The sequence below is a fragment of the Pithys albifrons genome, chromosome 6, assembly GCF_047495875.1.
Source record: "Pithys albifrons albifrons isolate INPA30051 chromosome 6, PitAlb_v1, whole genome shotgun sequence".
Lineage (NCBI taxonomy): Eukaryota > Metazoa > Chordata > Aves > Passeriformes > Thamnophilidae > Pithys > Pithys albifrons.
The window spans coordinates 61743842-61767524 of NC_092463.1; the positions used below are offsets into that span (position 1 = coordinate 61743842).

The following is a 23683-nucleotide window of genomic DNA, read 5'->3' on the forward strand; positions in this document are numbered from 1 at the left end:
ATGCACACATACATATGTATGCACACACAAATGTATGCAGTTATGCACACACACACATGCACACATATATGTACGCACACACACGTATGCAGGCACACACACATGCACATACACAGCTATGCGCACACACATGTATGCAGACACACATGCACAGGCACACGCACACATGTATCCATACACATGCACATACACACACGCGCGCACACTCGCACACGCACGCACAGGCACACACGCACACAGACACACACACGCACACACACTCTCACACACAGACACACACACGCACACACACGCACACACACAGTGTCACACACACACAGTGTCACACACACACACAGTGTCACACACGCACACACACGCACGCACACGCACACACACACGCACGCACACGCACACACACACGCACACACACGCACACACGCACACACACGCGCACACGCGCGCACGCGCACACACGCGCACACGCGCACACGCACACACACGCGTACACACACGCACACACATGCACACACACGCACACACACGCGCACACACACGCACACACGCGCGCACGCGCACGCACGCACACGCACGCACACGCACGCACACGCACGCACACACGCACACACAAACTGGTGCTCCGCTAGAGCAGGGACAGAACGGGCCAGGTAACCCTCAGCCCCAGGAACCCACCCCACGCCCAGATGACCCTCAGCAACAGCAAAGACCTTCCAGGTTTAATATCCAACTGTACAAAAAATATAAAATCGAAGGAAGGGCGGCAGGGGAGGCACGGTCTGGAGGAGGAGGTGGGGGGCATGCCCAGCTCCTCCCCTACTTGAGGTCCATGAAGCGGATGTCCATGATGAGCAGGAAGTTCTTGGGCAGAGGCCGTGGGGCCGGGGACAGCACAGTGAAGACCTGGCGCTCCAGGTCAACGCCGGTGACCACGATGAACCCGGCCACGCTGGTCTCTGAGATGTTGTCATCGGGGCCATCGGCTGTGCTGACACTCAGCAAGTGGTGCACCATGTCCCGCCCTGGCGTCACTGGCACCAGCTTCAGCTGGTTGTCCTCCTGCGACATGCCCAGGGGCAAGCACGAGTCCGGGATGGTGGGCGCGCCCACCTTGTAGATCTTGACGTCGGAGAACTTGACGTCGAAGGCGTGGGGGTAGAAGCAGCCGCGGAAGCCGTAGAAGTACTCGCGGATCCGGTCGTCCCGGCATTCCCTGCGGAAGTCCTTGGAGCGCTCCACCACGCCGCCGGACTTGGGCAGCAGCACGGTGCGCACAAAGTGGGGCAGGTCGCGCTTCAGCTCGTTGTAGAGGCGCTCCTGGTCCAGCACCACCACCACGTCCACCTCGAAGGCGGAGGCGGCATGAACCAGCGCCTGGTAGCCCGAGCTCTTGACCCAGCCGCAGGTGTTGATGACGCAGCCGCTCACGGACGCGCGCCGGTTCACCTCACAGCGCTGGTTGAACACGTCGGCCAGGCGGGACGTGATCTGTGGGGACAGGGAGAAGTGTCATGGAGAGGCTCCCTCAGGGCACCTGTGTATCCCCCCCTGCTACTTCGATACCTCCGTCCCCGATGCCTTGATTCTGGGCAGCCACCCCAGGGCAAAATCATGGAATTGTGAAGTGTTAAGGGTTGGAAGAGACTTTAGAGGGCATCCAGTTCCACTCGCCCAGGTTGCTCCAAGCCCCATCTAACCCAGCCTTGGGACACTTCCAGGGATGGGGCAGCCACACCCACTACTGGACAACTTCCAGCATCTCAGCACCCTCAGAGGGGATTTCTTCCTAACACCCAACCCAAATTTCCCCTCTGTCAGCATGAACCCATTTCCCCTTGTCCTTCAACTCCACTTCCTAGTGAAGAGCCCCCTCTGGCTTCCCTGTAGGCCCTTTCAGATACTGGAAGGTTGCTCTGGTGTCTCCACACAACCTTCTCCTCTCCAGGCTGGACAGCCTCACCTCTCCCAGCCGGTCTCCCCAAGGGAGGGGCTCCACATCCCTTATCAACTTCACAGTCTCCTCTGAACTGTGTTCAGTTCTGGGCCCCTCAGTTCAGGAAAGAGATTGAGGGGCTGGAGCGGGGCCAGAGAAGAGCAACGAGGCTGGAGAAGGGACTGGAGCACAAGTGCTGTGGGGAGAGGCTGAGGGAGCTGGGGGTCTTTAGCCTGGAGAAGAGGAGGCTCAGAGGTGACCTCAGCACTGTCTGGAACTGCCTGAAGGGAAGTTCTGGCCAGGTGGGGGTTGGTCTCTTCTCCCAGGCACTCAGCAATAGGACAAGGGGGCACGATGGGCTCAAGCTCTGCCAGGGCAAATTGAAGTTGGAGATCAGAAGGAAATTCTTTGCAGAGAGAGTGCTCAGGGACTGGAATGGGCTGCCCAGAGAGGGTCTGGATTCCCCATCCCTGGAGGTTTTTAACCTGAGCTTGGCCGTGGCACTGAGTGCCATGATCTGGTAAAGGGACTGGAGTTGGACCAAGGGTTGGACTTGATGATCTCGGAGGTCTTTTCCAACCCAATCCATTCTATGATTTCCTTCCTATCCTGACCTGACAGCTACGGAGGGATGATCTGCCGTGCCCGAGGCTGAAGCAGTTCTTAAAACATGTTATGAGCCCTGAGGGACTGTGGGCCGTGGCAGCACAGCCAGCCCCTGTCCCAAGTGACCTGCAGCCAAGCCGGGCCTCTGTCCCCAGACAGCAGCTGGGGCACTGAGAGCCCCCCAAGCGTGGGGGCTTGTGGCAGTCACCACCTCAGCCGCGGCCCCTCGTCTCCTCCTGTCACACCGGGGAGCTCCTCGCCTGCTCCGGAGGCTCCTCCAGCCCCACCACACCCCTGCCCTCCGCGCATCCCCGGGCACGGCACACAAGCCGCGGTGCGCAGGGGGCTCCGGCGCCGCTCCCAGCCCGGGGGACCTCCCCGCGCTCACCTTGTTGTAGAGCTTGATGTTGGTGCCGGGCGTGGTGGAGCCGAAATGGTAGACGAGGGGGGCCTGGAGGGAGAATCCCTCCTCCACGTCGGCCGGGCGCTCGATGTACAGCGCGCCCATCGTGCCGGGGATGGACACCGAGCCCTGCCCCACGTCCAGCTCCACGAAGGTGGGCCGGCGGCCCAGGCGCACGGCGTAGTTGAGCAGCAGGCGGCACACGGTGGTCTTGCCCACGTCGGTGGGCCCCACCACCATGACGCGGGGGCCGCGCTCGTCCTCGCGCTCGGCCTGGCGCCGCATCTGCTCCAGCGCCGTGTGCGTGTTCAGGTACAGCAGCATCGGCGTGTCCCGCGACACGTAGGCCACCTCGGTGCGGCCGCTGAGCTGCACGGTGCAGCCGTGCCACGTGAACACGGCCACCTTGGCGCCCGCGTCGAACGTGAACTTCTTGTTGCGGGTGAGCTCGGTGCCGAACACCTCGGCCATGCCGGTCAGCAGCTCCAGCTGCACCGTCTGCCCCGCCTCCACCTCGAAGCGCAGCTCCGTCTCCCGCTCCAGCTCGAACTTGGCCACCTGCTTCTTCTCCTCGCCGCCATCGTCCGCCATGTGTCCGCCACGGCGGCCAGGGCCCGGTTCGCGGTGCGGGCGAGACGGAAATGACGTCAAGGGGCGCGACGCGGGAGAGGGCGGGGTAGCGGCATCACGTGGCGATCCGTAGTCACGTGTGTGTCCGGGTCACGTGATGCGCTCGAATCACGTGGGTCTCCTGCACCACCTCCCGGGGGTCGTTTGTGTCCTGTCACAGGGTCTGTCCCCCCCCAAGCCCTCGGGAAGGGTCCCAGGCCTGTTTACGTGTTATTTACAGTCCTGCCCCCCTCCTCGCCTGGTTTACGTTTCATGTGCGTGCGCCCAGGGGGTGACTGGGGGGCGGAGACCCGGGGGACAGGGGGGGAGCCGGGGGACACGGGGGGATGTGGGGACACGGGGGAACAGTGGGAGATGGGGGAACGATGGACACGAGGGAACACGGGGGACATGGGGACATGGTGGCCACGGGGACATCGGGGGCCACGGGGGGACAGGGAAATGGGGGTTACACGGGGGACACGGGGACATGTGGGACAAGGAGACAACGGGGGACAAGGCAGAAGATGGGGACAAGGGGGACACGGGGACGTGGGGGTCACGGGGAGACTGGGAGATGTCGGGATACGCGGAGTACACAGAGACATGGGGGACATGTGGCACAAGGCAGAACACGGGGGACACGGGGACATGGGGGGACCGGGAGGCGCCGGCGGCCGCAGCGCATCCCCGGCAGCCGTGCTGACGTCAGAGGGCCGGGCGGTGACGTCACGGCCGCGGGATGAGTCACGGTGCCGTGATGCGGCCCCCGGGCACGCAGGGCCCCCCCCGCGCCCGTCCCGGGGACAGCGGCGACAGCGGCAGCAGAGACAGCGGCGGGCGGTGAGCGGCTCTGGCCCCCGGGAACACACGGAACCCGGTACCCTCCATCGTGCCCCCCAGAGACCCCCAAAGAACCACCGAGGCCCCCGTCGTGTCCCCCCAGCGTTCCTCACACTGCCCACCCACCTCCGCGGTACCCCCGTCCTGCCGCCCCGCCACCCCAAATATCCCCTCCCATCACCCTCTCGCCTCCCCGAGATCCCCGTCATCTCCTCCCGAGACCCACAGTCTACCCCCTGGGACTCCCATCATCCCTCCTCGGGACCCCCAATTTCTCCCCCCCGGGACCTCGATCATTCCTCCTCAGGCCCCCAATTCACCTCTTCTCGGTGCCCTCAATTCTCCTGCTCAGGACCATCATCTGCGCTCGAGATCCCAGTTTCCCCCCCCCGGGACCCCCGGTCCTCCCGCCCCCCCCCGCCCCGGGACTCTCACCCCCCGGGATTCCCAGGCGTATCGAAGAGGGACCCCAGACCCCGCTCGGGACGCCCCTTCCCCATCCTTCCCCTTCGCCCCCCCTTCCTCGGAGCCCCCCAAGTGCTGTCCCTCACTCCCGCCCGGTGTCAGTGTGGGGGATCGGGGAGGGGGGTCCAGCAGCGCCCGTCCCCCTTACCGCCCCCCTCTGCCCCTCCGCAGTCCGCTCCCCTTTCCCGCCTCCTTCTGCCGGGGGGGCCCGGCGGAGCCCCCCGAGCGCGGCCGGGCGGGACGGCGGCTCTGGGCGCGCTGCTGCGCTGCTTCCCCTGCGAGCGGCTGTGCGGGGGCTGCGCGGTGCCCCCCGGGGCGCTGCCCCCCGCCATGCCGCCCCCTCCCCGCCGCCACCTGCCCCCCGCCGCCCGCCTGCCGCCCCGCACCTTCCGCAGTTACCTGCCGCGCTCCCACCGCACCTACAGCTGCGTGCACTGCCGGGCACACCTGGCCCGCCACGAGGAGCTCATCTCCAAGGTGCCACCGCTGGGGTGGGGGGACTGTGCCCCCCGGGGCTGGGACAGCCGGTGTCCCCTCTGCCGTGTCCCCGGGGGAGTCCTGTCACACTGGGTGTCCCTCCCACAGTGCCCCCGGGATGCTGAGCTTCTTCCCCGGGAGTGACACTGTGACAACCAGTGTCCTCCATCGTGTCCCCCAGGAGGGTAATGGGACAGTGAGCGTCCCCCACCATGTCTCTGGGGGGGTCCTGTGACAGCGAGTGTCCCCCCCACCGTGCCCCCGGGATGCTGAGCTTCTCCCCAGGGTGCCACTGGGACAGCCAGTGCTCCTCTACCCGCCTGCCGTGGTGCCCCTCGGATGGCAAGTGTCCCCCTGTAGTGTCCCCACATGAGGACATTCACACGCTAGCCAGCATTGCCCCAGGGCAGGAGGCGTCACCTCCCTCCGCGTGGTGTCCTGGGGGTGGCGGATGTCCCCCGCGGCACTCGGGGGGAGGTGACCATCTCCACCTCAGTGTCTCCAGGGTGGCAGGTGTCCCCTTGCCGTGTCCCCCCGGCTGGCACGGTGGCAATGCAGTGGGGTGGGGACATATGAGGGGCACGGGGGACGTGAAAGGAGGATGTAGGGGGCTGACCAGGGAACTCTCGCCGTGTCCCCTCAGTCCTTCCAGGGCAGCCATGGCCGTGCCTACCTGTTCAACTCCGTGTGAGTACTGGGCGGACACCGGGGGCGGTGGCGGAGCGAGGGGTCCCCAGAAGCCCCCGGGGGTCCCGGGGCTGAGTGCCAAGCCTATGGGACACCCCGCTCTTGGTGCAGGGTGAACGTGGGCTGTGGCCCGGCTGAGCAGCGCCTGCTGCTGACGGGGCTGCACTCGGTGGCCGACATCTTCTGCCAGAGCTGCAAGACCACCCTGGGTTGGAAATACGTGAGTGCCTCTGTGCTGGCACCCCCACTCCCCGCGGACACTGCCCGGGGTCCCCAACCCGTGCCCTGGGCACCCTAACCCCTGCCCTGAGCACTCTCAGGCACTCCAAGCCCACCCTGTGGGTGCTGCCCCAAGCACCCCAAGTCCCTGTTCTGGGTACCCCAAACCTGTAACATGGGCACCCCCTGGCCACCCCAAACCTTTGCTGTGGACACCCCTGAGCCCTGTGGAAGGCAGCACCGGGGTGAGCCCAGCGGGGTGCAGGGGGCTGACGCTGTCTCTCTGCTCCCCCAGGAACAGGCTTTTGAGAGCAGCCAGAAGTACAAGGAGGGGAAGTTCATCATCGAGATGTCGCACATGGTGAAGGAGAACGGCTGGGACTGACGTGGGGGCACAGCTGGGACTGGGGGCCACGTTGGGGCACGTTGAAGGGCTGGCGCTGGGTGATCCCCTTCTTTGCACCTTCCCTGTGGCCCCTCGGTGCCCCCTGGGTCATGATGCTCGGGGGACCTGCGGGGCTTTTCTAGGGCAATAAAGGCTTTTTTTTAGCAAAGTGCTAGGTGTCACCTGCCCGTGGCGCTGTCACCACCCCTGGTTCACCCCCGTGGGCACCCTGGCACTGCCTGGGAGTCCCTGATGGCCCCAGCGTGCTCCCACCCCTTCTTCCCCTCCCCACACACAGGAGCCATCAGGTGCTCAGTACCTTTATTGGGACCCTGAGCTGATGGAGAAACAGGAATGGGATGAACAGGGACTTTCTGGTACCCTGGGGAGCTGGGGTGGGTGAAGGATGGGGAGATAGGGAGGGAAAGAGGGGAGATAGTGAGGAGAGGGGAGGGAGGGAGAGGGAAAAGAGGGGCAGAGAAATGGAGAGAAAGAGGGAGCAAAGGAAAGGAGAGGGAAGGATGGAGCTGAACAGTGGTTGGAAGGACAGAGGGAAGGAAGGAAGGAGGGAGGGAGGGAGAGAAAAGAGGAGAGGAGGAGGAGAGGAAGGAGGGATAAGGGATGGAGGAAGGGAGGGAAGGAGCGAGGGAGGGAGAGGAGGAGGGACAAGGGAAAGAGGGATGGGAGGAGAGAGAGAGGAAAGGGGTGAGAGAGAGAGGGAAGGAGGGACCGAGAGAGAGGAGGCAGTGATGGAGGGAGGTGGGAGAGGAGAAGGTAAGAGGGAAGGGTGGAGAGGTGAGAGGAGGGAGGGCAGAGACAGGAGGGGCAAAGTCAGGGCTCAGGGTCGCTGAGGCGACCCATGAAGATGGGGACCTCGCTAGCATCATGCCAGAGGACAAAGAGGAAGGGACGCAGCGCCTCCAGCACCAGCGCCGAGCGCGCCACAGAGGTGGCCATGGCAGCCGCCGCCTCCACCCCGGCCTCGTCCAGCGCCAGCACCGCCCGGTGCCGCGCCGTGTCCACCGCGGCCGGGCCCTCTGCCAGCCCGCACAGCTCCGCGTCCAGGAACAGCCCGAAGTCTGCGGCACGGGGACGCAGAGTCACCCCCGCGGGACACAGAAGCACGGGGACACGGGAGGCACAGCGTGGGGACACTGGGGATGGGGGAGAGACGGGGGGGACCCAGGGACACAAGGACACAAGGGGACCCAGGGACACAAGGGGCTCAGAGGAAACCGGGGGAAGGGGGACGCGGGGGTTGCAGGGACACCGGGGAATGCGGGGACTCGGGGACACGGGATGGAGGAGACACTGGGAACACAAAGGGATGTGGTGAACACCGGGGATATGGGGGCTATTTGAGACACTGGGGACATGCGAGACAGCAGGGATAATATGGGGAAACTGGGGTGCAGAGGAGCATTAGGGGTGCTGGGGGCAGCAGGGCACATCAGGGGCACTGTGGACATGGAGGACACCAGGGACATGGGGGTATGTGGGGACCTGGGGTAAACCAAAGGTACGGGGACCTTGGGGACATTCGGTTCACTGGGGACATAGGGGAAAGGGACCCTCAGGAGAGGAGAGTAATGTCATGTGATACCACCTGCTGCACAGGGGGCAATGTCACCTGCAGCCCACCCAGCCCGTGTGGTGACGTCACAGGTGTCCTTACCCATGTCGTGGACCACGGGCACCACATCCAGGGCGACGTCGAGGTGCATCCGGGGAAGCGCCAGCGCCGTGGCCCGGGGGGGCGTGTGGGTCGCCCGCCGTAGCAGCGCCAGGAAGGTGGGGGGGTCCAGCGCTCGCTCCAGGGTCTCCAGCACCCCCTGGGGACCCCGCGGTAGCAGCACCACCAGGCTCAGTCCCCCGTTCAGCTCCAGCCGCCCCACCTGGGGGATGGACCTCCGACTCAGGACCACCGCGGGGATCCCACAGACTGGCACCTCCCAGTGCCACCAGTGAGGTCCTAGCCTGGCATCCTCCCCCAGTCCCAGGGGAGTGAAGGCACAGCCGGTGTCCCTTTCAGTGCCAGGGGAGTGACATCAGCCAGGCATTCTCCCCAGGTGCCACAGGAGTGATGTCACAGCCTGGCATCTCTCCCTAGTGCCACTGGACTGACATCACACCCAGCAGTGATCCGCCAGCCCTCCAGCCCAGGCAGTGACTCCAAAGCCACCCAGTGCCTGACAGTGAGTTCCCAGACCCCCAGCCCAGTCCCGGCAGGGGTACCTGGACCTGCAGGCGGGAGTCAGTGAATGAGGCCACCGGGTACTTGGTGCTGGTCATGGTGGGCACCTTGCGCGGGGGCCGCCCGGGGCGCAGGAAAGGCAGCGGCACCGTCTGCTCAGGGTCCAGTGGTGTGCGCCAGGTGGCTGTGAGGACATGGCACAGGGGGCTGAGGGGTGGGGGACACAAGGGGGTGCTGCACGGGGCAGCCTCAGCCCCATGCCTGGGTGGCTGGACGGTGGTTGGAAGGGCAGAGAGAGGGAAGCAAGGAGGGAGGGAGGGAGAGAAAAGAGGAGAGGAGGAGGAGAGAAGGAGGGACAAGGGATGGAGGGAGCGAAGGGAGGATCCAGACGGGCATGGTGGTGGGGCCGTACCGCGCAGGTGGACGGCGCTGAGCAGCAGCAGGCTGGGCTGTGGGGGCAGCGCGGGCAGCAGGGCGGGCAGCAGCCCCTTGCTGGCTTCCCGCACCCAGGCGTTGATGCTCTGCAGGTCCAGGCTCTCGTTGCCGCTCAGGGCGTGCGGGCGGGCGCCGTAAAAGCGCAGGGAGTCGTTGAGGAAGCGTTGTCGGAGGCGCAGCTCTGCGTGGCGGCATGGCCGGCGTCAGCCCCATGGCCGCAGGGCAGCAGCGCCCCACAGGCACCTGGCGCCCGCCTCACCTGGGTGGTAAAAGATCTGGGCGGCCGAGAAGAGGCCGGGCGAGCTGGCCAGCTGCTGCAGGGCGCTGTGCACGCAGCCCAGCCCCGGAGGGTACGCCAGGACGGCCGCCAGCCGCTCGCGGGTCTCACCGCGGGCACCTGCGGGCACAGAAGCTCAGAGAGGTGCCCCAAGTGACACAGCCCCGGGGACACACGTGCTGCCCACAGCGGTGCTGGTGCCTGCGGGCAGCCCCTCACCCAGCAGCAGCTGCGACAGCCCCATGGCGATGTTGATGGGGGAGAAGAGCAGGTTGACATCGGACTGCGCAGACTCTGCAAGGTGCTGGTAGAAGCGGAGGGCAAAGGTGCCCAGTGCCTCGGCCACGGCTGCTCGCTGTTCCTTTGTGGGCTCCCTGCAGGCCACAGCTGGCTCCTCGTCTCCAGGGCATGGTGGGTTGGTGGTGCCTGGGGGCTCCTGAGTGGTGCCAGGCGTGGGCACTGCCGTGATTCCGCTGGCCACGGTGCCCGGCTCCTCAGGTACTGCGGGACTGGGGGCATCTGTAGCCCTGAGTGGGAGATCCCAGCCAGGCAGTCCCTTGGGGTGGGCATGGGGGGTGGGCACAGGCAGGACAGGTGCCCCCACGTCCTGTGGGGAGGCCAGGGCAGGATCAAGGGGCACCGGCGGTGTCGGGGGCTCTCTGAGCAGCTTCATCCCACTGGGAGAGGCCTCCGGTGTGGGCACCTGGGTACAGGGACCTGGGTGAGGGGTGCATGGCACACCCGGGTAAGTGGCTTAGCTGAGCGGGGGCAAGGGAGTGTTGGGCATAGGGAGCCCATGTTCCTGAGCCACACTTACCGGGCTGACAGTGGCCGTGGATGTGGCCACCAGCCACACCAGGGGCAGCCAGAGTGTCATGGTGGGCATCCTAGTGGGAGGGCACAGGTCAAGGGCAGGACAGGCACACAGCACACCCTCACCCCGCACCGCCCATACCCCTATCCCGTGCCCCCCCCAGCCATCCCGGGATGCCCCATCTCTGCCCACCCCCGGGCGGCAGGGCACGGGGGGGGCAGCAGGAGGCAGCACCCCGGGCCCACCTGGGTGCCGGCGGGTCAGTCCCTGCGTGTCCAGCGGGCGCTGGGGGATCTGGCCGGATCCGGCCCTTCCTGGTTAAAGATTAAGGAGGTTCCCGTAAATCAGCCGGAACACGGCCGGGGATGCGGGGGCAGCCAGGGAGGACGGGCAGGGCAGTGTGGGGTCAGCAGAGAGAGCGGAATGAGGCTCCACGTCCGATTCTGCTCCTGTCAGGCACCCGCTGGATGCGGTGCTCCGTCACCCACCGCCACCGGGACCTCCGGCTGATGGGGGTCCCAGGCCGCCCCACTCCCGTCTGTCCCCACCCATCCATCCTGGGGGTGCGGCCGGAGAGTCTCGTCCCGCCTGCCCAGGGGCGTGACCACACGGAGCCCATCCCCGTGGCACCGGGCACTGATCACCATGGCCGGGAGGATCGCCAAGGTGGGCATCGGGGGCACCGCGGCCGCGGCAGTACAGGCGCGGGGGTCCTTGTGTCTGAACCGGAGCGTGGGGTGCTAGGGTCCCGGTATTGGAGTGCGGGAGAGGCGGTGCTGGGGGGTGTCAGTGCCGGTGCGGGAATGCCGGTGCTGAGGTGCGGGAGAGGCGGTGCTGGGGGGTGTTAGTGCCTGTGCGGGAGTGCCGGTGCTGAGGTGCGGGAGAAGCGGTGCTGGGGGATGTCAGTGCCGGTGCGAGGGTCCCGATAGTGGGGTGCGGGAGAGGCGGTGCTAGGGGGTGTCAGTGCCGGTGCGGGGGTGCGGGAAAGTCGGTGCTGGGGCTGTCAGTGCCGGTGCGGGGGTCCCGGTACTGGAGTGCGGGAGAGGCGGTGCTGGGGGGTGTCAGTGACGGTGCCGGGGTTCGGGAGAGGCGGCAGTACCGAGACGGAGGGTCTTCGGTGCCAGGAGTGCCAAATCTCCCTGCACACTCCAGTTTCGTTTCCCCGGCGGCGACCTTCCTGCGCCGGGGCGTGGTGTGCAGTGGCCTCGCCCAGGGGGTGTGCTCATAAGGGAGATCCCTCCCATAAAGGCGTGTCCACTGGTGCTGCCCTGCCCGCGGGCGTGGCCCCGAGGAGGACTAGGCTATGGGGGGTGGTTTGCAGTGAAGCGCTGAAGGCGTGTCCTTGGCCACCCCACCCATCGCTCGCCCCTCCCGCAGGAGCTGGACGAGGCGCGGCGCTGGGACGGGGCCCGCGATGTGCGGCCGCTGGACGGGAACGTGCGGCGTTGGACGGGGCTGCTGCTGCCCGTGCGTGGGGAAGGGGCACGGGGGGCCCCGGAGCACGGGGGGGAAATCCTGGGCAGCAAGGGGGGGGTCCCCTGGGCGTGGGGGACACGGCAGGGCTACAGGGGCACAGGGGGCCTGGAGGGGAGATGGGGGCATGGGGTGTACTGGGGATAACCCTTGCGACCCAGAGGCGTGGGGTGTCTCCTGGGGGTACTGAGTGGGGGTCCCTATCAGGGCAGAATTAGGGAGGACACTGTTCGGAGATACCATGGGGCACTGGACTGGGGGCACTGAGTGGAGGTTCCCCTCCTGAGGGGCTTGGGCTGCCGGGGAGTGTTCTCCATGGGAAGCACTGGTTATCGGGGCTGGACAAGAGCCCCTCCCGGTAGACGCTGTGGCGTGGGGAGCTGAAGTCTCCTGCCATGCCCTGGCAGAACAACCCCCCGTACAACGAGGGTGCCTTCCGCTTCGAGTTGAGCTTCTCCTCCCACCACCCGCTGGAGCCCCCCCGTGCCACCCTCTGCACCCCCATCTACCACCCCGGCGTGGACCCCGAGGGCCGTGTCTGCCAGCTCCTCACCACCCACGAGCACTGGGCACCTGCCACCCGTGCCATCCAAGGTGGGCATTGTGGGGATGGGGGGCACAGCACTGGGGGTGCCACTCTAACCCGCCTCCTTCTCACAGTGCTGCAGGACCTGCTGCAGTTGCTGGACAGCCCAGACCCCCAGCGGGTGCTGCGGCTGGACCTGGCCCAGGAGCTCCAGGAACACCCCGAGAAGTTCTGGCACCGGGCAGAGGAACACACTCGGCTCCATGCCGAGCCACGCCCCGACCCCCCCGGGCCTTGAGTCCCCCACCTGGAGGCACCCTGTCTTCCCCCTTCCTTCCCTGTGCCAGCCAGGGCTGGCCCTGGCATCGCCCCCGCCTTGGTGCTGGACTCTGGGCATGGGGGTCCCCATACATAAGGCATTAAATTTACTCCAGCACCTGCTCTGGCTCCGTGGTACCTCACTGGGAGGGTGGGGGGCTCCGAGAGGTGCTGCCCCACCACGTGCCAGCCTTGGAGGGATGTCACCCTGCTGGTGACACCTGTGCCCACCCCGATGCCAACCCCCAGACACTCGCTCAGTGCCAGTGTCCCTGTGCCCACATCCCCCCTTCCAGAGATAACCATCACTGCCTGGCGCCATGGCCTTTAGTGCTGGGGGACAAGGCAGAGGACAAAGCTGGGGGTGGCACAGGCTGGGGGGCTGTGGTGGACCCTCTCAGCGCTTCTTTGTCTTCACGAGCCCTTTGGCCACCAGGCAGCGGTACAGCTCCTGCAGGTACGTGTACACACACTTGGCGTCGGGCACCGGCAGCCGCACCATGTCCTCCACCTCCAGCAGCGGGGCACAGCCCGCCCGCTCCCTGCGGGGGGAGCACGGCGGTTACCAGGGCCGGGGGGGCCCGGGAAGAGCCGGGGGGGCCCGGGGAAGGGCCGGAGCTGCGCTCACGCACTCGGCGGTGGTGAAGGCCAGGGCGAAGTTGTGCCGGCGGGCGTCGGGTTCGAGGGCGCCAAAGTCGAAGGCGTCGGGGAAGAAGCTGTGCAGGAGCGCGCAGAAGGCCAGGCCGCTGCCCCAGCTCCCCGAGAAGTTCTGAACATCGACGTTCTGCGCGGACGGGGCGGTCAGGCTGCCCCCGGGCCCTCCCCAGCCCCCGCCACCGTCCCCGCCCGCGCTCACCGGGTACCCGCGGGTGCGGGCACGGCACCACTCCAGCAGCATCGTCTTGACCGTGGCGGCCCCGCCCGACCGCCGTAGGTGCGGGACCGGCCCCGTGGCAGCGCTGGGGGAACCCGGGCCGTGGGACCTCCACACCCCAAAACCCCCCATAGGGACCCCCAGCCCCACCGTGACCACATCGCCCCATGGCCCTGGGCCCACAGTCCTCCACTGCCCCATGGACCCCCATGGCCCTATTGCCCCACAATCCCACCCTACAACCCCCAAACTATGCACCCCATTCCCTCCATACCCCCCATTTCCCATGCTTCCCCCAATACCCCCACCGTCCCACAGACTCACACTTTCCCCATGACCCTATTGCATCATTGCTCTGGATCCCCCAATCCCCCTACTGTCCCATGCTCCCCCCATTGCCCCCCAGTATGCCCACTGTCCCATTCCCTCCCCCACCCCCCATAATTCCCAATAATACCCCCACTGTCCCATTATCCCCCCCTTACTCCCAATTCCACCCAGTTCCATTGCCCCATGGTCCCCAAATACCCCCACTGCTCCATGCACCCACCCACCCCGCTGCCTCTCACTGTCCCACAGCCCCTCATTCCTTTGTACCCTCCAGTGCCTCAGTGCCCCCCCATTTCCCCATGTCCCACTTGCCCCCCACTCCCCGTGCCCATCGTGGGGTGAGGTCCCCCTCACCCTCCGAACTTTTCCAGGATGGCACTGCGTCCATATGCCCGGGACCCCACACGTGGCCGCCCCCCGGCTCCTTCCGGCCTCGTTCTCTGCCCCACCAAACTGGGGGGTGCCCGGCCCCGCGGCCCCCCTGCTGGAGCACCCCTGTGGGCACACGGGGGAGCCACGGGTGGGCTGAGAGCACCACGGCAGGTGCCACTCACAGGTGGTACAGCTGTGAGCGTGGGGTGTTGGGGTGCCACCCGTGGGTCACTCACCTCTTGCTGCCCTCTGCACCCTCAGTGGTGCCAGCTGCAAAGAGACAGGAGGTGTCAGAGGGGTGGGAGGGCGCACTGATGTCCCCTCTGGGCACCAGCGGCGGCACCCCTGGATCTCAAGGTCCTTCCCCAGGGGAAGGGGATAGGGAGGATCTGCAGGGGACGCCATGGGGATGAGGGACATTGTCTGGCACAGTGGTGACCCCAGGGCACTCGGGTGCCATTGCCCGCATGGCTCTTACCTCTAGGGGATGTGGGGGACGCTGGGGTCGTGGGGGACGCTGGGGTCGTGGGGGACGCTGGGGTCGTGGGAGATGCTGGGGTCGTGGGAGATGTGGGAGACAGGGGGGACGTGGGGGTCGTGGGGCTGGTGGCTCCCTCGGGGGATGAGCAGGGCAGGAACTCAGGCCACAGCTCCTCGTCCTCGTCCTGATGCCAAGTAGGCTCCTGCGGGCACAAGAGGGGTGGCATTGCCAGCACGGGCACTGCCACTTACACAATGTCCCTGGCACTGTCACCCTGCCCCTGACACTTGTCAGCCTGTCCCGACAAAGCCACGCCTGCCCCCAACGCTACCGCACCTTCCCTTCCCCGGCCACCCCCTGTTCTGGCTGTGCCACCACCGACCCCCACATCGTGCGACCCCTCACCTGCCGGGCCCGGGTGCTGCCCGCTGCTGCCGACCGCTGTTCTCCTCCGTTCCCTGCCTCGGTGCCCACCCCGGTGCTCCCGGCTATCCCTGCCCCGGCATCGCCTTCGCCATTCCCGGCCCCCCCGGCATCGTCCCCGGCACCCCTCGGTGCTTCTGCCTCGCCATCGCCGACAGCCTCTCCTGTCGCGCACCCCTCTGAACTCCCCGTGTCCACCCCATCATCTGCCGTGTCCTCCCTCTCGCCCTTCGCTTCCCGGGGTTCCCCTGCACCCTGCGGAGCTGTCGCCTCCCCGCTGCCCGCCCCCGACCCCGCGGAGGGGTCAGAGGGGATGTCTGGGGTGGGGCTACCGCGAGTGGGGGTGCCAGTGGTCGGGGTGTCCGAGGAGGGGGTTCCAGGGGTGGGGGTGCCCGGGGTGGGGGTGCTTGGGGTAGGGGTGCCGGGGGTCGGGGTGCTGGGGGTCGGGGTGCCGGGGGTCGGGGTGTCCGAGGTAGGGGTTTCTGAAGTGGAGGTGTCCGAAGTGGGGGTTTCTGAAGTGGGGGTGTCCGAAGTGCGGGTTTCTGAAGTAGGGGTGTCCGAAGTGGGGGTGTCCAAGGTGGGCGCTTCCAAGGCGGGGGGGTCCGAGGTGGGCGTATTGGCGTCTCCCAGGGCCTCCATGCTGCAGTGGTCACTGCTGCGGGGGCACAGGACTGTCATTGGGGTGCCCCCCGATGACTGCCCATAGCTTGCCTGTGCCCGCCATAGCCCCCAGCCCGAGTAACCCCCACCCTGCTTCTGTTCCCATTCTCTCCTCCAACCTTGGCAATCCCATTCCTCCACCTTGGGCACTCTTGTTGCCCCCATTCAGGCTCCCCAGGATCCATCCTGACACTCAATACAGGAGTGTGGCCCCGCCGCTCCTCCACCAGTCCCCCATGCCCTAAACCAACCCTTTTGCCCCACTCCCCATCCCCCCTCTACAGCTTTCTGCCCCCTGCACCTCCATTACCCCGATCCGAGGCTCCCATTCCCCCTCCCCCATGTCCCTCTCCTCCGCCTATTCGCCCATGTCCCACCCCGGGGCCCCCACGTCCCGACACCACGTGTTCCCTTCTGACGCCCCTACAACCTCCTCTCGACTCCTTCATGCCCGCTCCAGACACCCCCATACCCCACCCAGCTTCTCCCGATCCCAAATGTCCCCGCGATCCCACGTATTCCCTCTCGGCCTCCCAGTTCCCACTGCCGGCCCTATAACCCCCTTCTGCTCTCCTTTGCCCCCCCTCGGCGGGTGCCCCCCGGCCCAAACCCTCCCGGTCGCTCCCCGCTCCGTCCCCCGCCTCCCGCAGCCCCCGCTCCTCCCGGCGCCCCCGCTGCGCCCCGAGCCCCGTACCCTCCCGGCCGTCCCGGCTCCGTCGCCCCCGCTGCGCCCCGACCCCCCCGTCCGGGGCTATTTTTACCCGGCGGGGGCAGGTGCCGCCTTCACTCACCGCCCACCCGCAGGGCACGCGTGGGGTCAGGGCGACGCACGGGCACAGCTGGGACTGGGGGACATGCCGACACTCTCATCGGGACGGCGGCGAAGACCCCAAAGGAGCCCTCGGGGTGACACGGGGGACACGGGCACCCCGGGCAGAGACGGGGAGATTTGAGGGTCACAGAGGGACAGAGACACGCGGGTGTAAGCAGGGACACACTGGGGGACACGAAGGGACACGGAGGACGTGGCGGACACGGGAAACGCGGCGGGGTTCAGGCTCCGGTCACACAGGGACAGCCCCGGCAGGGCGGCAGGACACGGTGGGGACCCAGAGGGGGAGACACGAGGGGGAGACGGTGGGTGCCGGAGCCCGCGGCGACCCCCGGATAGTCCCGGGCGCGGTACAGGCGATGGCCACGCCCCCTCGGCGTTGACCACGCCCATCCCGTGGTTGCCACGCCCCTGCGGGGCAAAGGACGGGCAGACGCGCGCCTTCCCCTCCCGCCTCCTTGGCCACGCCCCTCTCGCACTACACCCTATCAGCGCTCGGGACGCACCGCTGGTCCCTCCTTCCTGCCGCTTCCATTGGTCAAAACCCGAGGCGGGGCGGGGCTCCGATGGGGGTGGGCGGAAGCCCAGCGCCCACGTGGTTCCTGCAGCGACTGTGCGGGCCCGGGGGGTCGGACGGGACTGAACCGAGAGGGGCCCGGCCGAGCGACGCTGGGATCGGGGCCGATCTGGGCCGGTGTCGGCCGCCATGGACCCGCTGCGGGCCCAGCAGCTGGCGGCAGAGCTGGAAGTTGAGATGATGGCCGACATGTACAACCGGTGCGGCGCTCCGCGGGGAGCATTGGGGTGGTGCCGGTACCGGGGGGTGCCCATGGCTGGAGAGGGCACTGGGGGGTGCCAGAGGCACTGGGAGACCCTGGGGTGCTGGGGGTTGGAGGGGAGTGCGAGGGATCCTAGGTGCCACCTGGGAAATGGCGGAACATTGGAGATGCTCGAGGAGGGAGGACACTGGGGGGTGCCGGGGGTGGCTAGGACAGGGGGTGTTGGGGTGCAGGGGCCGGGATCTCAGGGAAATGCAGAGGCCGGGGTCCCGGGGCGTGCAGGGGCTGGGAATGCCGGGGATGGCGATAACGGGGGGTACGGGAGGTGTTGGGATATAAGTCTCGGGTCCTAGGGTGGTGCGGGACGAGCGTGCGGGCGATGGCGTTGACGAAAGTACATGGGGTGTTGGGGTGCGAGGGGTACCGGGGGTGGCGATGGTGGAGTACGGGGGACGCTGGAGTACGGGCGGGGTCCCGGGCGGCGCGGATCTCAGACGCGGTGTGGTCCGTGCAGGATGACCCAGGCGTGCCATCGCAAGTGCGTCCCACCGCACTACAAGGAGTCGGAGCTGTCCAAGGGGGAGTGCGTGTGCCTGGACCGATGTGTGGCCAAGTATCTGGAGGTGCACGAGCGGATGGGCAAGAAGTTGACGGAGCTGTCGCTGCAGGATGAGGAGCTGCTCAAGCGAATGCAGCAGGGCACTGGCACCGCCTGAGCCACTCGCCCTGCACCCCAATAAACTGGGGCGCTGGGCCCCCTCGCCCCCCAAACCCACCCTGTGACTGTGTGTTGGGGTCTGCAGTGCCAGTGGCTGCTGCTGGGAGCCTCCCTGGCTGTCGCCAGCTGCCACGTGCTGTGTCCTTGTGGGGGGCACCCCTGGGTGCCCCCCCCACCAGGCCTGGCCCATGTAATCCCCTGGATTAGGCAGAGCCAGGCTGAGCCCCTTGTAATCCCCAGTGGGGTGGGACAGGGCTCAGCCCCTCCCTGTCTGTCTGTGCTGGGGGTCACCGGAGGGGAGAGCCAGGGGTCCCTGCACAGAGACACAGCCCTGGAGGGACAGGGCAAAGGGACACCCACCCAGGGACACCCCAGAGACACCCAGCTCTGATTGGGGAGACACAGATAGGACCATGTGGGGACAGCCCAGGGACACCCACCCCTGGGCAAGGACCAAGTGGGGACATCCAGAGACGACAGGAGAGGGAGCACAGGGACACCCAAACAGGGACAGTCCAGACATGTGCAGTCACCCTCACACACCCCCCAGGGACAGTTGGAGGGGACAAGGGATCCTACACATGGACACCCAGAGAGCTACACGCACTGAGGGACACCCCACCCTGGCTGAGGGGCACCCTGGGGGTGACACACACACAGAGGGACTCAGGGCAGGGGTGGGCCGTGTCCTGGTGCCCATGCCCCCACAGCCTGGTGGCGTGTGCTCCATCTGTGTGCCGGCGCGCCTGCGGGAAGTGGGTCAGGCTGTGCAGGGCGCGGGTGCCGGTGCAGGGGTGGCTCCGCGCCCTGCGGCTCCCGTGACACCCGCCGGCACCCTGTGAGGGGTGCGGGGTGTCGGCGTCACGGGTGCCTGCGTGTTGCCAGCCCCGCCGCGGCCGTGGGCGTGCGGTGACGGGTGTGCGACGCGTGTCGGTGGGTGCGTGTGGCTGCACACCCCGTGGCGGTGGGGGGTTTGTCCATCCGTCTGTCCCCCGCAGCGCCCTGCACGCCTCGCTGCCCTGCCACCCGCCGCTCCCATCAATATTTCAGAAGCAGCAGGCGGTGACCTGGAACAGCAGTGGCCGGCCCCCCCCTTCTGCTCCGCAGCAGCCAGGCCCCGCTCTCCCAAAATAAGACCATTTTTAATAAATAATTCCCCACCTTTTGGTTCCTGTTGGGGGTTTTTCCCGCTCAGGATGTGGGGAGGACCCCCTTCTGCATCCTGCGGCGCACCCCCCCACCCTGCGCTGGCTGCCCCTCACAGTTCTTGAGGCCTCCCCTGAGGAGAAGGGAGGCACGGGTGCCCCGAGGAGCTGGGACCCCCCTGAGGCACCAAGGGGGGCTCAGAGTCGGGGCAGGAGTAGAGCCAGGAGGGGCAGGAGGACGGTGGGCTGGTGGGGAGCGGCTGTGGCCATGGGGGCACAGGGATCATGGGGGCAGCTGGCGTCCTCGGGGGGGCTGTGGGAGTCGTGGGATGGGGGTGGCGGCCGGGGCTGGGGTCCCCGCAGGTCGTGGGGGGGCAGCCCGTCACGGTAGAAGGCGGAGGGCGGCGCGGCCGGGAGGGTGCCAGGGCGACCCAGCGCCCGCCCAGGGGTGCCCATCACTGCAACCCCATTAGCGCCACCGTTGCCATCTTCCTCCTCCTCCTCGTCCTCGTCGTCAGGGCAGCCGTCGAAGTCGCGGGGGCGGAGGTGGCGCAGGTCGGTGCCGCGGCGGTGCGGGGGGCTGGCGCAGGGCACGGCGGAGCTGGAGACGCGGGTGCGGCGGAACCAAGCCCAGAGTGGCCGTGCGCGGCAGTCGCAGGCCCAGGGGTTGGCGTTGAGTCGCAGGAACTGGAGCGCGGGCAGGGCGGCCAGCGGGTCCCCCGGAAGGGCCACCAGGCTGTTGTTGAATAGGTAGAGGATGGTGAGGCGTGCCAGCCCACCGAAGGCGCGGCGGTGGATCGCTGCCAGTCGGTTGGCATGCAGCAGCAGGCGGTCCAGGCTTGGCAGCCCCCGGAAGACGCCCTCCGACAGTGCCCGCAGCCGATTCCCGTGCAGGAAGAGGTGGCTCAGGTTGGCCAGATCAGCAAAGAGGTCGTCCTGTGGGGAACAGGAATGGAGTGGGCACGGGGTGGGAGTTCACAGTGCTGTTCTGTCACCCTGCCTAGAGGACATCATCTGGAGACCCATCCGTGGGTGGCCTGCAGAGCCCTGCCCTGGGTCCTTGTCCTGAGGGCATCACCCATTACTCTGCCCTGTGTCCCTGCTCCACAGGCATTATTTAACACCTTGCTCCATGTTCCTGCTTCATGGGTGTTACCTCTCACTCTGCCACCCTGGCCATCACCCATCACCCTGTCCTGTGTCCCCACTCCATGGGCCTCATCCAACACCTTGTCCTGTGTCCCTGCCCTGCTGGTGTCACACATGGTGGTGCCCCACAGCCATCCATCACTCTGCTGCATGTCCCTGCTCCCTCAGCATCCACAGTCACCATCCCATGTTTTATCTGTGTCAGCATCACGTTGTCCCACATCTTAGCTCTGTGGGCATCACCTGTCACTCTGCCCAGTCCCACCTCTGTGCCCAGCACCCACATCCCCTGCCCCCTGCCCCAGGTGCCCTGTGTCCCCAGGCAGTGCGGACCTGGAGGTAGAGCAGCCCGTTCTCCTGCAGGTAGAGGTACTGGAGGCTGCGGAGGCCGCGGAAGATGCCGCTGGGCAGGCTGGCCAGCCGGCACCGGTACAGGTGCAGGGCCTGGAGGCGATGGAGGCCGTGGAAGGTGTCGGGGGCCAGGACACGGAGATGGGGGTTGTCACCCAGGTCGAGCTCCTCCAGGGCGGGCAGGTGGCGGAAGGTGCCCGGCTGGATGGAGGAGATGTTGTTGGAGTAGAGCCAGAGGGTGACTGTGCTGGGCCCGAAGGTGCCCGCCCGCAGCGCCCCGATGACGTTGTTCTGCAGGAAGAGGCGTCGGGCACCAGGCGGGAGCCCCGCAGGCACCGAGGAGAAGTTGTTGGCCTGGCAGCTGACGGTGGGCGGCGAGACGTAGCAGGTGCAGAGCGCGGGGCAGGCAGGAGCCCCGCCGGGCACCCACACCAGCGCCGCCAGCAGCAGCAGGGCCGCCGGGCGCCCGCCTGAGGGCACAGCGGGGCGTCAGCGCAGGGCACCGCACGACCCCCACCCCCACGCCATCGCCCCACAGCCCCCTGGCATCTGCAGCCCACAGAGCCTCCCAAGGCTGTGCCCACCCGCATGGTCATGGTGCTCCAGGAAGCCCCTGGGGCCATGGGCACCTCTAGGAGTACCCCCAGGGCCATGCCCACCCCATCAGGCCATGGTTCCTTAGGAGAGTCCCAAGGTCCTTACCATTCCATAGGGTTGGAGACACCTACGAGCCCCCCAAGGCTGTGTACATCCCATAAGGCCATGGTTCCCCCGGAGAACCCCAAGGTCATGACCACCCCATAAGGCTGGACACCCCTAGAAACCCTCCAGGATTATGTCCACTTACAGGGCTGTGGCCCCCAGGGGCCATGCCTCCCCGGAAACCCCTCAAGGCCATGCCCACCCAGAAGACCATGGTTCCCTGGGAGGCCCTCAGGACCACAGTCCCCTAGGGGAACCCCAAGGTCATGTCCACGCTATAGGGCTGAGCACCCCTTGCAACTGTCCAGACACATATGAGCCCCAGAGGGCTGTGCTCCCCAAAGATCCACCCAGGGCGAAGCTGCCTCATATCACCAAGCCCACTCCTCAGAACTGGGCACCCCAAAAAGTGACTGTGTCCCTCTGCCACCTTCTGGAGCCGTGCCTGCCCCTGGGGTCATGCTCCCCAGGGACCCCTAAAGCTCCCTGACCCCTCTACCGTGGCCACACTCCTACGGGACCATGCCCACCCCAGGGCACACCAGAACTCCCCACAGGGTCATGCATGCTCCGGACCACCCTCGCCCCAGTCTGGGGTGGGGGTCCGTGCCCCCTCCCAAATGGGGCGGTGCCACGTGCGCGCGTGCCGCGGCCACGTGTGGGGCGGGGCACGCGTGGGCGCGGGCTGACGACAAGCGCTGCCGCTCCGGGTGTTCAGCATTCCCCCCCTTCCCCCCAACCCGTGTCCATCCCCCCCCTCAGGCTGCAACCCGAGAGCTTCATCCATAATTCAGCCCGGCGGCCTGGATCCACGCCCGGGGATGCGTGGATGCGCCCAGTCGCCGCTACCGGGGGAGGGGAAGGGAAGGGAGGGGGGCGGTGAGATCCACCGGTGCACCTCAGGGGTGACCTCCGGTGCACCGGGGGGGGGGTTGTCCCACCGCCCCCCTCCCTCCCCTCTCCCGGTGCTCCACGAGTGGGGGGGTTGCCCACCCCCCCACCCACCCACGGAGCCGTCCGGCGCATCTGCTCAGCGCCGCCCCCCTCCCCCGGCGCCCCGTGCCGGCGTGCGCCCCCCACCCGCGTCCCATCTGTCACTCCCCCACGCCGCGGGCTGACTCAGTTGGGAGCTGAAGTCACCGGTTCTCAGCGTTTCCCCCCACCGGTGCCAACCCCCCCATCCCGGTACTTGCGGGTACCCCACAGACTCCGCTGTACCCACCCGCGGGGTGACCCGGGCACTCTCGGCACCTCAGCGGTGGCCACATTGTGAGCTGAGGGGCGACCCCACGCTAGACTGGGGACGAGTCCCCCGTGGGTCTTGGACCACCCTCTGCTGGGGTATGTCCTGGGGGTACCCACACTCCGAGATAAGTGTCTAGGGGCGGCACGGCGGTACTCCCTGGGTCGTAAAGCACCCAGTAGCCGGGCTATGCACCGCGATGCTGCACAGGGTGTGTCGGGGGTTGTGGAGTACCGCCGCCCCGGGCGGGGGTCCCGAGGTGGCACCGGTGACCCCATGTGTCATGGGCACCCCCACACAGGGTTGGAGGTCCCGAGGTGTCACCGAATACCCCGTGGGTCATGGAACATTCACACTTTGGGGAGGGCTGGTAGCGTGCACCTCGTGGATCGTGGGGCACCCCCACTCCAGGCAGACCGGGGGTCGCGGGGTCGCACCCTGGGGTGCCCCGGGGCTGCGCTCCCACGCCAGGCTGTGCGTTCCGGGGCGGACTCAGGCTCCCCGCACACGCCGGGGCTCCCCACGCATCCAGGGGCACCCACACCCCAAGCACCCCGAGGCACCCCGAGCCGGGATGGCACCCCGGGGGTTCACCCCACACCCATGGGACCCCGCCCGACCCCGCGCCTACCTGGGGGCAGGTCCCAAGCCGTGGGGGGCCGCATGGCGGGGCGGCCGCTTAGGCGCTGCCCACCCGCGGGGTCATGGCCGGTGCCGGGGGTGCAGCTCGCCCCCTTTGCCCCCGCCGCGCCGCCGGGAGCAGCAGCCGCCGCCGCCCCGGGGCATGGCACGGGTGGGCTCGGGCTCGGGCACGGGCACGGGTGGGCTCGGCGCGGCGCTGCCCGCGGCTCCGTGGGGCTGAGCCCTCCCCGCGCCGCGCCTTATCCCGGGGCGGCCGCTCCGCCCCCCGCGCCGGCCCCTCCGCTTAACCCTCTCCGGGCCGGTCCGCCCCACGCGGGACGG

The 23683-nt window shown here is 67.5% G+C and overlaps 7 protein-coding genes across 11 annotated transcripts; 3 read left to right on the forward strand and 4 right to left on the reverse strand.

The window, feature by feature from the left end:
- Positions 1 to 684: 684 nt before the first annotated feature.
- On the reverse strand, positions 685 to 4776 carry CLP1 (cleavage factor polyribonucleotide kinase subunit 1). Of its 2 annotated transcripts, XM_071559548.1 has the most exons (3): positions 4712 to 4776; positions 2925 to 3768; positions 685 to 1485 (listed from the first exon to the last, which is right to left on the reverse strand). In XM_071559548.1, exons 2-3 carry the CDS (start codon positions 3528 to 3530, stop codon positions 814 to 816), a joined length of 1278 nt encoding a protein of 425 aa, XP_071415649.1. In that variant the 5' UTR covers positions 3531 to 3768; positions 4712 to 4776; the 3' UTR covers positions 685 to 813. The 2 variants fall into 2 exon arrangements, with proteins under 2 accessions (XP_071415649.1, XP_071415650.1); XM_071559549.1 differs by lacking the exon at positions 4712 to 4776 and having other exon boundaries at positions 2925 to 3792.
- Positions 4125 to 6796, forward strand: YPEL4 (yippee like 4). 3 transcript variants are annotated; one of them, XM_071559545.1, is made up of 5 exons: positions 4125 to 4391; positions 5028 to 5333; positions 5977 to 6020; positions 6132 to 6240; positions 6535 to 6796. In XM_071559545.1, the coding sequence occupies exons 1-5, from the start codon at positions 4155 to 4157 to the stop codon at positions 6622 to 6624; spliced, it is 786 nt and encodes a 261-aa protein (XP_071415646.1). In that variant the 5' UTR covers positions 4125 to 4154; the 3' UTR covers positions 6625 to 6796. The 3 variants fall into 3 exon arrangements, with proteins under 3 accessions (XP_071415646.1, XP_071415645.1, XP_071415647.1); XM_071559546.1 differs by having other exon boundaries at positions 4346 to 4428; XM_071559544.1 differs by having other exon boundaries at positions 4125 to 5333.
- Positions 6797 to 6931: 135 nt separating this feature from the next.
- Positions 6932 to 11538, reverse strand: SERPING1 (serpin family G member 1). 2 transcript variants are annotated; one of them, XM_071559550.1, is made up of 9 exons: positions 11444 to 11538; positions 10590 to 10658; positions 10348 to 10417; positions 9750 to 10233; positions 9513 to 9650; positions 9231 to 9434; positions 8860 to 9002; positions 8300 to 8519; positions 6932 to 7703 (listed from the first exon to the last, which is right to left on the reverse strand). In XM_071559550.1, the coding sequence occupies exons 3-9, from the start codon at positions 10414 to 10416 to the stop codon at positions 7456 to 7458; spliced, it is 1506 nt and encodes a 501-aa protein (XP_071415651.1). In that variant the 5' UTR covers position 10417; positions 10590 to 10658; positions 11444 to 11538; the 3' UTR covers positions 6932 to 7455. The 2 variants fall into 2 exon arrangements, with proteins under 2 accessions (XP_071415651.1, XP_071415652.1); XM_071559551.1 differs by lacking the exon at positions 11444 to 11538 and adding an exon at positions 10833 to 10848.
- On the forward strand, positions 10903 to 12782 carry LOC139673744 (ubiquitin-conjugating enzyme E2-18 kDa-like). The gene is made up of 4 exons (XM_071559552.1): positions 10903 to 11010; positions 11722 to 11811; positions 12225 to 12411; positions 12478 to 12782. The coding sequence occupies exons 1-4, from the start codon at positions 10990 to 10992 to the stop codon at positions 12639 to 12641; spliced, it is 462 nt and encodes a 153-aa protein (XP_071415653.1). The 5' UTR covers positions 10903 to 10989; the 3' UTR covers positions 12642 to 12782.
- A 220-nt stretch (positions 12783 to 13002) lies between these two features.
- Positions 13003 to 15540, reverse strand: SMTNL1 (smoothelin like 1; the record flags this gene model as incomplete). Its single annotated transcript, XM_071559320.1, has 7 exons — positions 13003 to 13203; positions 13294 to 13445; positions 13518 to 13620; positions 14220 to 14360; positions 14474 to 14507; positions 14716 to 14920; positions 15124 to 15540. Coding segments are annotated over 7 exons (1197 nt in total), but the record flags the coding sequence as incomplete, so codon positions are not given.
- A 1662-nt stretch (positions 15541 to 17202) lies between these two features.
- On the forward strand, positions 17203 to 18187 carry TIMM10 (translocase of inner mitochondrial membrane 10). Its single transcript, XM_071559174.1, has 2 exons — positions 17203 to 17410; positions 17927 to 18187. The coding sequence occupies exons 1-2, from the start codon at positions 17340 to 17342 to the stop codon at positions 18126 to 18128; spliced, it is 273 nt and encodes a 90-aa protein (XP_071415275.1). The 5' UTR covers positions 17203 to 17339; the 3' UTR covers positions 18129 to 18187.
- Positions 18188 to 19251: 1064 nt separating this feature from the next.
- On the reverse strand, positions 19252 to 23594 carry RTN4RL2 (reticulon 4 receptor like 2). Its single transcript, XM_071559173.1, has 3 exons — positions 23352 to 23594; positions 20758 to 21245; positions 19252 to 20211 (listed from the first exon to the last, which is right to left on the reverse strand). The coding sequence occupies exons 1-3, from the start codon at positions 23383 to 23385 to the stop codon at positions 19474 to 19476; spliced, it is 1260 nt and encodes a 419-aa protein (XP_071415274.1). The 5' UTR covers positions 23386 to 23594; the 3' UTR covers positions 19252 to 19473.
- Positions 23595 to 23683: the final 89 nt, after the last annotated feature.

Coding starts and splice junctions, on each gene's coding strand:
- RTN4RL2 (XM_071559173.1), bottom strand. CDS start 23,385: ATGCGGCCCCCCACGGCTTGGGACCTGCCCCCAG. Junction 21,246..23,351: donor GGCTTGGGACCTGCCCCCAG/GTAGGCGCGGGG, acceptor CTGTGCCCTCAG/GCGGGCGCCCGGCGGCCCTG. Junction 20,212..20,757: donor ACGGGCTGCTCTACCTCCAG/GTCCGCACTGCC, acceptor TGTTCCCCACAG/GACGACCTCTTTGCTGATCT.
- YPEL4 (XM_071559544.1), top strand. CDS start 4,155: ATGGGGGACATGTGGCACAAGGCAGAACACGGGGGACACGGGGACATG. Junction 5,334..5,976: donor ACGAGGAGCTCATCTCCAAG/GTGCCACCGCTG, acceptor GTGTCCCCTCAG/TCCTTCCAGGGCAGCCATGG. Junction 6,241..6,534: donor CCACCCTGGGTTGGAAATAC/GTGAGTGCCTCT, acceptor CTGCTCCCCCAG/GAACAGGCTTTTGAGAGCAG.
- LOC139673744 (XM_071559552.1), top strand. CDS start 10,990: ATGGCCGGGAGGATCGCCAAG. Junction 11,011..11,721: donor TGGCCGGGAGGATCGCCAAG/GTGGGCATCGGG, acceptor CCCCTCCCGCAG/GAGCTGGACGAGGCGCGGCG. Junction 12,412..12,477: donor TGCCACCCGTGCCATCCAAG/GTGGGCATTGTG, acceptor TCCTTCTCACAG/TGCTGCAGGACCTGCTGCAG.
- TIMM10 (XM_071559174.1), top strand. CDS start 17,340: ATGGACCCGCTGCGGGCCCAGCAGCTGGCGGCAGAGCTGGAAGTTGAG. Junction 17,411..17,926: donor ATGGCCGACATGTACAACCG/GTGCGGCGCTCC, acceptor TGGTCCGTGCAG/GATGACCCAGGCGTGCCATC.
- SERPING1 (XM_071559550.1), bottom strand. CDS start 10,416: ATGCCCACCATGACACTCTGGCTGCCCCTGGTGTGGCTGGTGGCCACA. Junction 10,234..10,347: donor CCACGGCCACTGTCAGCCCG/GTAAGTGTGGCT, acceptor CCCTGTACCCAG/GTGCCCACACCGGAGGCCTC. Junction 9,435..9,512: donor CCAGATCTTTTACCACCCAG/GTGAGGCGGGCG, acceptor GCCGCCACGCAG/AGCTGCGCCTCCGACAACGC.
- CLP1 (XM_071559548.1), bottom strand. CDS start 3,530: ATGGCGGACGATGGCGGCGAGGAGAAGAAGCAGGTGGCCAAGTTCGAG. Junction 1,486..2,924: donor ACATCAAGCTCTACAACAAG/GTGAGCGCGGGG, acceptor CTGTCCCCACAG/ATCACGTCCCGCCTGGCCGA.